Source organism: Nicotiana sylvestris, chromosome 3 (assembly GCF_000393655.2).
Source record: "Nicotiana sylvestris chromosome 3, ASM39365v2, whole genome shotgun sequence".
Taxonomy (NCBI): domain Eukaryota; kingdom Viridiplantae; phylum Streptophyta; class Magnoliopsida; order Solanales; family Solanaceae; genus Nicotiana; species Nicotiana sylvestris.
Genome location: NC_091059.1, coordinates 99,300,393 through 99,314,353, shown reverse-complemented (window position 1 = coordinate 99,314,353; position 13,961 = coordinate 99,300,393). Strand labels below are relative to the sequence as shown.

General features: G+C 39.5%; 1 protein-coding gene across 1 annotated transcript; it reads right to left on the bottom strand.

The window, feature by feature from the left end:
- Positions 1 to 10,668: 10,668 nt before the first annotated feature.
- On the bottom strand, positions 10,669 to 12,583 carry LOC138887737 (uncharacterized). Its single transcript, XM_070169517.1, has 3 exons — positions 12,536 to 12,583; positions 11,547 to 12,268; positions 10,669 to 11,359 (listed from the first exon to the last, which is right to left on the bottom strand). The coding sequence occupies exons 1-3, from the start codon at positions 12,581 to 12,583 to the stop codon at positions 10,669 to 10,671; spliced, it is 1,461 nt and encodes a 486-aa protein (XP_070025618.1).
- Between the last annotated feature and the right edge of the window lie 1,378 nt (positions 12,584 to 13,961).

The window sequence follows — 13,961 nt, the reverse complement described above, 5'->3', positions numbered from 1 at the left end:
GGAAAAGAAGATTTATCAGTGAGATTGCTTACCACAAATCTTGAGAGTGGTGGCCCAAGAGGAAGTTGATACTTGAACGGAAATTCATTGACAAGGATCTTCTGCCTTACAACCCTAATGTGAAGAGGCAATTCAGAGCGAGATCGGGTTGGGACTATTTTATAGGCAACGTTGAAGAGGAAAATGTGCAGCTAGTCAAGGAGTTCTACGCTAATGTTTCCCACATCAAAAAGGGCATGAAAGTGACTAAGGTGCGAAATTTGACAGTAAAGTTTGATGGGAAAACAATCAATGAATACCTGCGCTTTCCGAAGGAATATGAAACATTATACTTAGAAAAGGTAGCATTGGATGAGGCAGCCCGTCCGTGGGTAGCAGATTACTTGGCAATCCCAGGTACCACCCCAGCATGGTTGACAACAGGAGTCCAAATTTAAGGAGAACCCTGAACTTCGAGGCAAAAGGGTGGGAGACCTTTGTTTGGAGCAGGCTAGACCCCACTACTCATGAGAACTCTCTTCCTATCTCTGGGCAATATTAGTGGCTTCTATCATGGCGGGGTACTCGATCAACATCGGAAATGTTATGTCTAGGGTGATTACAAGGGTGGTGAATGAAGGTGATAGATCCTACCCATTCCCAAATTTCTTGACTATGTACTATGAGGACCAAGATGTGGAGAAAAGGAAGTTTGATGTGAAGGTGAAGCCCAAGATGCCTTTCTCCTGGTACAGCCTAAAGGGTGATGACAACCCCAAAGGCAAAGATCCTTAAGGCAAAACTACTGCTTCTACTAGCCAGTCTGAAGAGCCAGTAGTGGTAGTCCCTTCTTTTCTGAATTAGCTTATTTAGTAGAGAAAAGCTTGTATGCCCCAGTCTTCTGTGCCACAGTTCAACATTATCATCAACTTCTTTCAAGCAACTCAGATCACCATTTTGTAGAGACTCAAAATCAGCAACATAGATATTCTTGTATCTTTTGGCCATCAGTACTACTTCACCAGTTACTAGACTTGTAACTGTGCATATCTTGGACAAGAATTCCACCTTATTTCCTTTATCACATATAGACACTGAAGAGACTGTACTTGAGGCCATTGACATAGTATACATTCTCAATTGAGTGAGTGAGCGACTTTTCAATTTTTCCAACACTAAGAATGTACCCCTTTTTCCCATTTCCAAAGGATACACTCCCTCATTGCAGGGCTTTCAGTAAGAAGATTTCAGTGGCAATTAATAATTAGTATTAATTGCCTTCTAAGAATACCACAAAGGAATCAAAGATATCATAAAAGAGAAGCAATCTTACTACCTTGAACTATGAACAAGTAAAGGTTGAAAGATAAATCTCAAAGCACAAGTAACAAAGGTTCAAAAGAACTCTCAAAGTATGATATACTTAATCAATAATCTAGTATCTTATGAATGAGAAGAACTCCCTATTTATAGGAGTACTAAAGCATAAAAGTCCTTAAAATTGGGTAGGGTGGTTGCTAAGGCATACAAAGTTATTACAATTAGGTAGGGTGGTTGCTAAAGAGTAAGAAAAGTCATTAAAATTAGGTGGGGTGGCAAAGACCCTTTGGGCAGATTTGGGCCTTAAAAAAATTAGTTTGGGCCATTGGTTTGGACTCCAATTGGGCTCCTTTTGTAAAACTTCCTTTTGGACCTCTTTTAAGCTCATTTTGAGCCTATTTGGTGGACTTCAAGGGCTTATTTGGGTGACCCAATCTTCCTTCTCTTGGACTTCAGTGTGAGCCACCAAAAAATTATAAAACATAGACAATTCTTCTCCTTTGGGCTTGAGCTCTTCCTCTATAGTTAGAAGCTTCTTTATTTGCCATTGAAGTCCAACAACCTTAGTCTGCAATTCTTTAGCTTGAGATCTTGTAAATGGCCTTCTTTGAGCTTCCAAAACTCTATCTTCATCAGTGATGCTATCATTCCCCTCTTCTTGAAAAGAATTCTTCCCCGAATTCGATCTTACGTCAAACAAAGACAAGTTAGAAACATTGAATGTAGGACTTACTTGAAACTCACCAAGAAGGTCTAGCTTGTAAGCATTGTCTCCAATCCTTTCAGGGACTTGAAATGGACCATCTCCACTAGGATGCGGCTTTGACTTTCTTTTGTAAGGAAATCTCTCCTTTCTAAAGTGAACCCAAACTAAATCTCCTGGTTTAAAAATAACTTGTTTTCGACCCTTATTCTTTCTCAAGGAAGTTTGCTTATTTTCTTCTCAATTGCAAGCCTTGTTTGCTCATGAATTTCTTTCATCATCTCAGCCTTTGTCCTATCATCAAGATTAGCAATATCATTAGTAGGTAATGGTAATTAATCAAGTGGAGTAAGGGGATTAAATCCATAAACAACCTCAAAAGGAGACATACCTGTAGAAGAATGGATTGTTCTACTGTAGGCAAATTCAATAATAGGCAAGTGATCTTCGCATGAAGTTAATTTACCTTTAAAAACAGTGCCCTCAACATGTTTCCTAAGGTTCTATTAACTACTTCAGTTTGTGGGTGACAAGAAGTAGAAAACAACAATTTAGTGCCTAACTTCCCCCAAAATACATGCCAAAAGTGGCTCAAAAACTTAGCATCTCTATCACTAATAATTGTTCTAGGTATACCATGCAATTTGACAACCTCTTTTACAAAAAGATCAGCAACATGTGAAGCGTCATTAGTCTTTAAACAAGAAATAAAACGAGCCATTTTGGAGAACCTATCTACCACAACAAATACACTATCCTTACCATACCTTTTTCTAGGCAGACCTAACACAAAATCCATAGAGATATCAATACAAGGTGAAGTAGTAACATGTAATGGCGTGTAAAGACCATGTGGTAACACTTTAGATTTAGCTTGTTTACATTCCAAACACTGCGTGCACATTCTTTCAACGTCTTTTCTCATTCCAGGCCAAATGAAATTTTCAGCAAGTATGTCTAATGTCTTTCGGACTCCAAAGTGTCCCATAAGTCCTCCACAATGTGCTTCCCTTACAAATACTTTGCGTAAAGAGAAATTAGGGATACATAACTTATTTTACTTAAAGAGAAACCCATCTTGGAGGTTAAACCTCTCAAAAGGACTCAACTTACAATCTGCAAAAATTTTGCCAAAATCAACATCATTAGCATAAAGTCCCTTGATTTGATCAAAACCCATTAATTTAGAAGTCAGGGTAGAAACTAAGACATACCTCCTTGAAAGTGCATCAGCAACAACATTTTCTTTCCCTTGTTTGTAAGAAATTACATAAGGAAACGTTTCAATGAATTCAACCCACTTAGCATGCCTTCTACTAAGCTTACCTTGACTCTTCAAGTATTTCAAGGATTCATGATCAGTTTTAATGACAAACTCTCTTGGCCACAAGTAATGTTGCCATGTGGCTAAAGCCCTTACCAAAGCATATAGCTCTTTGTCATAAGTGGAATAGTTCAATGTGGCTCCACTTAACTTTTCACTAAAGTAGGCAATAGGTTTAGAATCTTGCATCAAAACAGCACCTATTCCTTTGCCCGAAGCATCACATTCAATTTCAAAAGATTTAGAAAAATCAGGCAATTGTAACAATGGAGCAGAACATAACTTTTCTTTCAACAAGTTAAAAGCATCATCTTGTTCTTTTCCCCATTTAAAAATCTTATCCTTTTTAATAACTTCAGTTAAAGGAGAAGCAATGGTACTAAAGTCTCTCACAAACCTCCTATAAAAACTAGCAAGTCCATGAAAACTCCTAACTTCAGTTACACTCTTAGGTTTAGGCCATTCTTTTATTGCTTTGATTTTCTCTTCATCAACCTCAACTCCTTTAGAACTAACTACAAAACCCAAGAAAATCACACGATCCACATAAAAAGTACACTTTTTAAGATTAGCAAATAAAAATTGCTTTCTAAGAACTTCAAAAACTTGTTTTAGGTGTTCTACATGCTCTTCTAAAGTGTTAGAAAAGACCAAGATATCATCGAAGTACACCACAACAAATTTTCCATGAAAATCCTTAAAAACATGATTCATTAATCTCATGAAAGTGCTAGGTGCATTAGTCAAGCCGAAAGGCATAACTAACCACTCATAAAGCCCATATTTGGTCTTAAAAGCAGTTTTCCATTCATCTCCAGGATTCATTCGAATCTGATGGTAACCACTTTTTAGATCAATTTTAGAAAAGATTTTGGATCCATGTAATTGATCCAACATGTCATCAAGACGAGGAATAGGGTGGCGATACTTTACCGTAATCTTGTTGATTGCTCTACAATCCACGCACATCCTCCAAGTTCCATCCTTTTTTGGTACCAATAGGACGGGAACCGAGCAAGGGCTCATGCTCTCTCTCACAAAACCTTTCTCAAGCAACTCCTCAACTTGCCTTTGAAGTTCTTTTGTCTCTTCTGGATTACTCCTATAGGCTGGCCTATTTGGGATTTGTGATCCAGGTACAAAATCAATTTGATGCTCAATGCCATGTAAAGGTGGCAATCCATAAGGAATATCTTCTGGAAAGACATCTTCAAAATCCTACAAAAGAGAAGAAATACTACTTGGCAAAGAAGAAGTTAGCAACTCTGAATTAATTAAAGCTTCTTTGTAAGTAAGTATTATTATGAGCAGCCCCTCTTTTATTGCATTTAAACACTCTTTGGCTTTTATATAGAAACTGTATTTTTTTCTTTCCTTCGCCTCTTTCCTCTCACCAAGACTGTCTATTTTTTCATTCGAACCCCTTTTTATCTCTTCTCTCAAATTGCTGCCCTCTCTCTCTTTCTCTGGGCCATCTCTCCTTTTTTTATTTTTCCTCAAGCTCACTTTTTATCCCTCCTCTTGGTTTTCCCATTGTTTCCCTTAATATCTTTTGATCTTCAAACACTTGAGAAGGAGATAAAGGTGTAGTAGTAAATTTCCTGCCACTTAGTTCAAGAGAATATCTATTCTTTCTCCATCATGAAAAACATTCCTGTCATACTGTCAAGGACGACCCAGTAATATATGACAAGCTTGCATAGGTACTATGCCACAAAGAATATCATCTTCATATCTTCCAACATTAAATGAAATCATGCACTGTTTGTTTACCTTTAGTTCACCACTATCATTTAACCATTGGAGTCTATAGGAAGTAGGGTGCTTCATGCATTCAAGTCCTAGTTTTTCCACAAAGTATGAACTCACCACATTAGCACAACTACCACTATCAATGATCATAGAACAAGTTTTTCCCTTTATCCCACACCTAGTATGGAATATATTTTCTCGTTGTTCTTCACTATTGCGTCCCAAATTGATGGACATAATCCTCCTAACTACCCCAACCATGCTATCATTAGGTAGTTCTACATCATTTTCATCACTCACATCTCTCTCTTCTTCTCCCTCACTTTTTTCACTCTCATATCCTCCATCTTCTTTTAGAATGATGTTTCTTCTACTTGGACATCCATGCATCATATGTCCCCTTCCTTTGACATAGAATAGAACTAGAAGGTGTAAAAGGTTTAGGGTTAAAGGTTTTACCTCCCCCTTTGTTCTCAAATTTACCTTTTCCCTTGTCTTATTGAGGTCTAGAAGAACTCTTTATCTCATGATTTGGCCATGGCTTCTTGGAAATGGTGCTTGTCCGACCTTTCCATGAGCTAGCTTACTTTCATTATTTTGATTTTCTACCTATACAGATAAATCAACTAATCCATCTATTATTACATATTGTTGTAATTCTACTACGTGGGCTATTTCCATATTTAAACTATTTAAAAACCTAGCCATTGTAGCCTCTTCTTCCTCCGTACAATTGGCTTGGATCATAGGCATATCCATAGCCTTAAAGTACTCATCCACAGACATGGACCCTTGCTTCAATGTTTGAAGACGTTGTTGTAGTTCTCTTTGAAAGTGTGATGGTATGAATCTCTTCCTCATCTCCCTCTTCATCTCAGCCCAAGTAGCAACTGGTGCTTGTCCTTCTTGCAATCTGTCCCTAGTAAGCTTTTTCCACCAAATAGCAGCATAGTTAGAAAATTCAACAACGACAAGTTTAACTTTCTTAGAATTGAAAATTCCACCTTTCGAATTATTGATGTATAGCTTACAAGGTAAAATTATTTCTTGTTTTGATTTTGGCTTCTTGGATAATCCTTTGTTCATCATCACTACCTGTACACGACATCTTTAAAAAAAATAAACTGTATCACACAAATTAGTTTCTTTTTTTCTCTTTGAATAACCTTTGGACAAAATACTTTGTAGATTTATAGTTAAACCCAACTTGTATGAAGTTCTTAGTACTAAAATTCAGATTTTTTTGGGAACAAAAAAAGGAACCAAATCCTAGAACTTTTAGGATCGGTTGAAACAAGTCATGAACAAAAAGGAAAGGATAAATATGTAGATTAGAAAGTGTAAGAAAATCGAGGATCCCCTTTTCTTGTTTCCTTTGTTTTTGGAGAGCAAGCAATTCTATATCTTTTTCTTATAAACTAATTTTTCGTTGTTTTTTTGTTAATTCTTTTTTTTTTGCTCTTAGTATTTAAGAAATCCCAAGACTTATCAAGAACAAAATCTTGATAGAAACCGCTATGATACCACTTGATAACAACTAGGCCGGGAATCCAAATTAGAGTAAGAATTTGAGAAGTAAATGCGGAAGCAATAACAACAAGGAATTGAACAACTACACTTGAAGAGATGAAAATAAAGGATACGAGAAAAATTCAAGGAAAGAATTCCAAGAACTTCCAAGAAAGCAAGTTCTATAGCCTTGACAAGATCAAAGTAACAACGTCTTGATTTATGGAAGAAATCAAACGCCTTTACTTAAAAAGCAAATCAAAACAATAGATTCGGATCTTGACCACTTTACGAGTAACTTGAGACAACAATTAATAACTAGTATTAATCGCCTTCTAAGAATACCACAAAGGAATCAAAGATATCATAAAAGAGAAGTAATCTTACTACCTTGAACTAAGAACTAGTAAAGGTTGAAAGATAAATCTCAAAGCACAAGTAACAAAGGTTCAAAAGAACTCTCAAAGTATGATATACTTAATCAATAATCTAGTATCTTATGAATGAGAAGAACTCCCTATTTATAGGAGTACTAAGGCATAAAAGTCCTTAAAATTAGGCAGGGTGGTTGCTAAGGCATACAAAGTCATTACAATTAGGTAGGGTGGTTGCTAAGAGTAAGAAAAGTCATTAAAATCAGTGGCCAAGACACTTTGGGGCAGATTTGGGCCTTAAAACAACTAGTCTGGGCTGCCACATCCCATTGAAGATTCAGCTTCCTCAAAGCCCTTATGGCCTTGTGCTCTAACTCAACCGGTAAATGGCAAGCTTTCCCAAACACCAGCCGGTATGGAGACATACCAATCAGAGTCTTGTAAGCAGTCCTATAAGCCCATAGAGCATCATCCAATTTCTTTGACCAATCGGTCCTATTTGCACTGACCGTCTTTGACAATATACTCTTAATTTCCCTGTTTGAGACTTCAACTTGGCCACTCGCCTGAGGTGATAAGGAGTAGAAACTTTGTGATTGACACCATACTTTGCCAGCAAAGTGTCAAAAGCTTGATTAGAAAAATGAGACCCCCCATCACTTATGATTGCACGAGGAGTGCAAAACCCAGTAAAAATGCTCTTCTTGAGAAATGCAACAATACTTTGGGCCTCATTATTGTGTATAGCCACAACTTCAACCCACTTTGAAACATAGTCAAATGCTACTAGAATGTATGTGTTCTCACACGAACTAGAAAACAAGCCTATGAAATCAATGCCCCACACATCAAAAATATTAACTTCAAGGATTGTATTGAGAGTCATTTCATCTTTCTTTGAAATTCCACCCGCTCTTTGACATTCGTCGCATCTCTTTACAAGTTCACTTGCATCTTTGTACAAAGTTGGCCAGTAAAACCCACAACTAAGAACCTTTGAAGCGGTCCTCACCCCACTGTGATGACTACCATATGGGGAGGAGTGACAAGCCTTTAAGATACTCAATTGCTCCTCCTCCGGGACTCACCTTCGGATCATACCATCCATGCAGACCTTGAACAAGTACGGCTCATCCTAATAGAAGTCCAAACTATCCCGTTTGAGCTTCTTCCTTTTGTTAGAAGAGAGCTCACACGGGATTATACCAGTCACAAGGAAATTAGCAACGTCCGCAAACCATTGCATACCATTCACCGACACAGAAAGGAGTTGCTCATCGGGAAATGAATCATTGATCTCTAGGCTATCACGAGGCCTCCCCTCCTTCCCCAAGTGGGACAAGTGGTCCGCCACTTGGTTTTCACTACCCTTCCGGTCCACAATCTCCAAATAAAACTCTTGAAGTAACAAGACCTATCACATCAACCTAGCTTTTGAATCCTTCTTCGTCATCAAGTACCGTAGTGCGGCATGATCGATATGAACTATGACCTTGGCACCCATGAGATACGACCGAAATTTCTCCATTGTGAACATAATAGCCAAAAGCTCTTTCTTAGTCACCGTGCAGTTCACTTAAGCATCATTCATTGTCTTGCTCACATAATACACTAGATGAAACATTTTGTTCACTCTTTGACCCAAGACCGCCCCAACCGCAACATCACTTGCATCACACATAAGCTCGAAAGGCAAGCTCCAATTAGGTGCGGTAATAATAGGAGTGGTGGTCAACTTGTGCTTGAGAAGTTCAAAGGCTTGCATACATCCCTCATTGAACACGAACTTGGCATCTTTTTCCAATAACTTGCACAAGGGATTCACTACCTTCTAAAAGTACTTGATAAATCTTCGGTAGAACCCCACATGCCCAAGAAAACTTTTAACTCCCTTGACTGAAGTAGGGGGAGGGAGCTTTGAAATCACTTCAATTTTTGCATTGTCCACCTCTATACCATGCTTTGAAATTTTATGGCAGGGACTATGCCCTCCTCAACCATGAAGTGGCATTTCTCCCAATTAAGCATAAGGTTTGTTTCTTCACAACGGGTCAACACTCTATCAAGATGTTTCAAACATTCATCAAACGAGTCACCCACAACACTGAAGTCGTCCATGAACACCTCCAAAATATCTTCCACCATGTCGGTGAATATGGCCATCATACACCGCTGAAATGTATCCGGTGCACTGCACAACCCAAATGGCATCCTAGAAAAAGCAAAGGTATCATATGGACAAGTGAAGGTGGTCTTCTCCTGATCTTCCGGAGCAATCAAGATTTGGTTGTACCCAGAATGCCCATCCAAGAAATAGTAGAAGACACGCCCAGCAAGTTTGTCTAGCATCTGATCAAGAAAAGGAAATGGAAAGTGATCCTTGCGGGTCACTTTATTCAATTTGCGGTAATCCATGCACACCCTCCACCCGGTGATAGTCCTGGTAGGAATCAACTCATTTTGTGCATTGGTAACCACAGTCATACCACCCTTTTCGGCACACATTGCACTGGCTAAGTCCAAGAGCTATCAGAGATGGGGTACACAACCCCGGCATCCAACCACTTGATCACCTCCTTTTTCACAACTTCTTGCATTGCCTCGTTCAACCTCCTTTGATGTTCCAAAGAGGGCTTTGCATCATCTTCAAGAATAATCTTGTGTATACAAAAGGCGGGGATTATCCCCTGAATATCAGCTAAGGTCCATCCAATTCCCTTTTTCTGCTTTTGGAGCACTGCCAATGTGGCATCTACCTGCATGTTAGTAAGACAAGAGGAAAGAATAATTGGCAAAGTTGATCTAGGGCCTAAGAATTCATACCTGAGGTGTGGAGGCAACGACTTCAACTCCAATACTGGAGGTTCCTCGATTGAAGGCTTTGTTGGTGGAGTCTTCCTATTCTCAAGATCCAAAGAGAGTTTCTGAGGCTCATAAGAGTAAGAGCCCATTCCATGTAAAGCATTGATGCACTCCACCCGACCTTCATCCTCATATACATCAAGATTCAACAATACCGCCTCTAGAGGGTCCTCCACATTGATCATTGCACTAGTATCATCAACTATCACTACCATGACAAGATCCACAAAAGAGCACACTTTAGAACTGTTGGGCTGTTTCATTGACTTGTACACATGAAAGACCACTTTCTCATCACCCACCCGGAAGGTGAGTTCCCCTGCTTCCACATCAACTAAGGCCTTCCTAGTAGCAAGGAAAGGTCTTCCCAATATGATAGGAACTTCATAATCTACCTCACAATCCAAGATCACAAAATCAACCGGCAAGATAAATTTGTCCACCCGGACAAGAACATCATCAATTATACCCAATGGTCTCTTCATTGTTCTATCCACCATTTGAAATCTCATGGATGTCAGCCTCAGTTGCCCAATACCCAAAGTCTTGAAAACTGAGTAGGGCATCAAGTTGATACTTGCCCCCAAAGCATATAGAGCTTTTGCAAGGTCTGCACTCCCAATGGTGCAAGGAATGGTGAAAGCACTGGGATCTTCTAGCTTCGGAGCCATTGAGTGTACTATTCCACTAACTTGGTGGGTCATCTTGATAGTTTCACAATCCAAGGATCTTTTCTTTGTCACCAAATCTTTCATGAATTTAGCATAACCTGGCATTTGCTCTAGAGCGTCCACCAAAGGCACATTGATGGATAAGTTGTTCATCATGTCAATAAACTTCTGAAACTAGTTCTCATTTTTCTTCTTCGCTAGCCTTTGAGGATAAGGTGGAGGTGGCCTTGGCAAAGGAGCCTTGGCTTTAGGCACAACCGTTTCTGACATGTCTATTACATATTCCCTAGACGGGTTCACGTCATTCTGAGTTTCCACCTCGGCATCTTGGATATCAATACTCACTTCCTTAGTCACGTTCTCATCAATCACATTCTTAACCACCAAAGGAATCTCATCTTTTTGCAACTCAACTTCATCACTCAAAATTTCTTTTTGTTTGGAGGCATTCACATCACCGCCTCGTCCCTTTCTTATAGTTACCACCATTACATGCCTAGAATTGTTCCCACCATTTGGGTTGACTACCGTATCACTAGGTAGAACCCCCTTAGGGCGATTATTCAAGGATTGTGAGATTTGGCCTAATTGTACCTCTAAGTTTCTGATTGAAGTATTGTGGGAAGCCAAATGGGAATCTGAGTCAGCATTCTTTTTCATTATCTGTTCAAACATTATTTCAATTCTCCCCATTTCATTGTTGGAAGAACTAGGACCTTGGAATGGAAATAGGGGTGGATTGTTCGGTTGTTCATACATTGGGGGGCCTTTGAAAGCCTTGCCCCCGATTTCCTTTGTTTCCATTGTTCCAACCACCCTGATTGTTGTTTCCACCCCAGTTGTTGTTGTTGCCACTCCAATTACCCTGATTGTTTTGATTATTGTTCTGGTTGCTCCAATTTGCATTTTGGTTGTTGTTCCCCCAATTACTATTCCCTTGTTGTTGATTTCCCCAATTGCCTTGGGGTTTCCATTGTTGTTGGTTGGAAGAATTGCCCCTTTGGCCCTGATAGTTGTTCACGTATTGCACTTCTTCATTCTGCTCATCATACCCATCATCTTGGAATCCACCACTATCTTGGTCATAATGATCCGAACTCCCTTTGTTCTTTTGACCTCTTTGTCTTCTTTTGTTCACTAACATGTTGACACTTTCCATAGCATTTACCTGTCGTGGATTTTGAACCTGCTGTAACTGTGCCTTTGCAAGCTGGTTCATTGTTGTTGTCAGCTTTGCTATTGCCTGTCCATGATCATGGAGCTCTTTGTGCAAGTGAATGACCGTGGGGTCACCCTGTGGCACAGTGACTCTACTTTGCCAAGCGAAGGATGTGTTAGCAATCTCATTAAGAATGTCACAAGCCTCATCATAAGGTAGCTTCATGAAATTACCCCCTACTAACTGGTTCACCACATACTGATTAGTCGTGTTTATACCCCGATAAAATGTCTGTTGAATCATTGCCTCAGTCATATCATTGTTGGGGCATTCCTTGACCATAGTTCTATATCGAACCCAGATTTTGTGAAGGGGCTCATTTGGTTCCTGTTTGAATGCTAAGATTTCATCCCTCAATGCTGCCATATGTCCTGGTGAGAAAAACTTGGTTGTGAACATATCGGCCAACTCATCCCATGTAGTGATGGAATGGTTGGGAAGCCTCTTGAGCCAGTCCAAAGCTTTCCGTCTAAGTGAAAAAGGGAATAATCTCAACCACAACGCATCTTCTGCCACATTTGTTTGCTTGCTTCCCCAACACGTATCTACAAAACCCTTGAGATTTTTGTATGCATTATGATGGGAAGCACCTGTGAAATACCCTCACTGCTCCAACAAAGTCAGCATCACATTTGTAATTTAGAAATTGCCCGCCCGGATCCGGAGTGGGACAATTGCACTAGCATATCCTTCGTTTGGAAGCACCCGAGGAGCCACTCTTGGAGGTGGAGGGGGAGGGTCTGGAACAATATTATTGGCCTGGCGGCCTCTCCTTTGTCCTTGAGGCACTATAGAAACCTCATCATCAATATTGTCATCTACCTCCTCCCCTAGTGGAAGATCTCCAAGAGGTGCATTGTTTGCAGCCATTTTGTACCTGAGTTTGCGTCACACACAATTAGTAACATAGAAGGAAAGAAAAATAATACACAAAACTATTTAGATAGATATCCAAAACCGTTAGATCCCCAGCAACAGTGCCAAAAAGTGATCGGGTCCAACCCTACACCACTACAAAGTGGCAAGAGCGGTCGATGCAACTTTTACCAGAGATGGTCGGGATCGAATCCATTGGGAGCTAGATTGACTGGGATTTGGATTCCTATCTAAACTAGTAGTGCGTAGTGCTCTTAATTACACTTCCAATCATAATTGTTTGTTTGTTAGTTCTAATATTATGCTAATAAGATTCTAAATAAAACTAAGAGTAAATGTTTGTACGGTTTTCTAAATAGATAACGAGGTACTAGGGAAGTGACTTTCTCCTAGGTGGATACTTGACGGGTTCTACAGCCTAAGGCAAAGTTGTTATGTTGGGGATTGCGATATAGCCAATTCCTGGAACTACTCACTCTATACCTCTCGGTAGCTTGAGTATTTTTATCGTAATTGACTTTCTCAAGACCAATTGGGTGTCAAAATTGTGCAAGTAATATAGGCTCAAGTCGGGTATTACTATGTCTAGGTTTAACCCTTTAATTGAGGCTATCAATCTCTTGAATACACCCTAGTTCTTTGTTGGACTGATTTTTCTAGACTCAAGCTCTCTTTCTCAAGAAGAGCATAAGTCAAAAAGGCACAAATTAGTGTTTGCAACCACTAATTCAACATGGAAAACACAAATTAGTCCAAATATCAACCACCCATAAACATCTAAACCTTAAAACAAAAGACCCATCAAATACCCACACTAGGGTTGAGCCACAACCCTAGCTAATGGGTCTAGATACTCATAATAATGGAAGAAAACAGATAATTAGATGAAGAATAACACATATAATATGATTACAAACTATGATTTTGAAGATTCAATACTATGATTTTGAAGATTCAATGTTAAACTAGCTACAAATTACTCAAAATGGAACAAAACCGTCGTTCATGTGCTCTGGATTCTAACTGATACCCTAAAATGTGAAAAGAAAGTATTTATACAAGGTCGAATTTTCTGGAAAAAAATACCCCTGACAGAGGTACTGCGGACCGCTGAAAATGCACCACAGCTACGATGAAGCTTTTTGGCTTGACTTTTCATTCTCTGAATTTGGCCACCGTGGGCTGCATAAACTGCACCACAGCCGCAGTGGCTTCACTGCGGTCTGGCATTCAATATTCAAAACTCCAGCTCTCTGAATCCCCTCTCCACGGACCACATAAAATGGATTGCGGCCGCGAAGAGGCTATTGCGGCCATGAGAAATCCTCCGAGGACAAAACTACTTGAATCCCCCAAAAGTGCACCTCTCTGA

Excerpts from the sequence above, each read along its gene's own strand:
- LOC138887737 (XM_070169517.1), bottom strand. The coding sequence starts at position 12,583 with ATGGCTGCAAACAATGCACCTCTTGGAGATCTTCCACTAGGGGAGGAG. Across the intron at positions 12,269-12,535 it reads ATCTTCCACTAGGGGAGGAG|GGTTTTGTAGATACGTGTTG; the intron begins GTAGATGACAAT and ends AAAAATCTCAAG. Across the intron at positions 11,360-11,546 it reads GGTGGATTCCAAGATGATGG|GGTAATTGGAGTGGCAACAA; the intron begins GTATGATGAGCA and ends CAAAACAATCAG.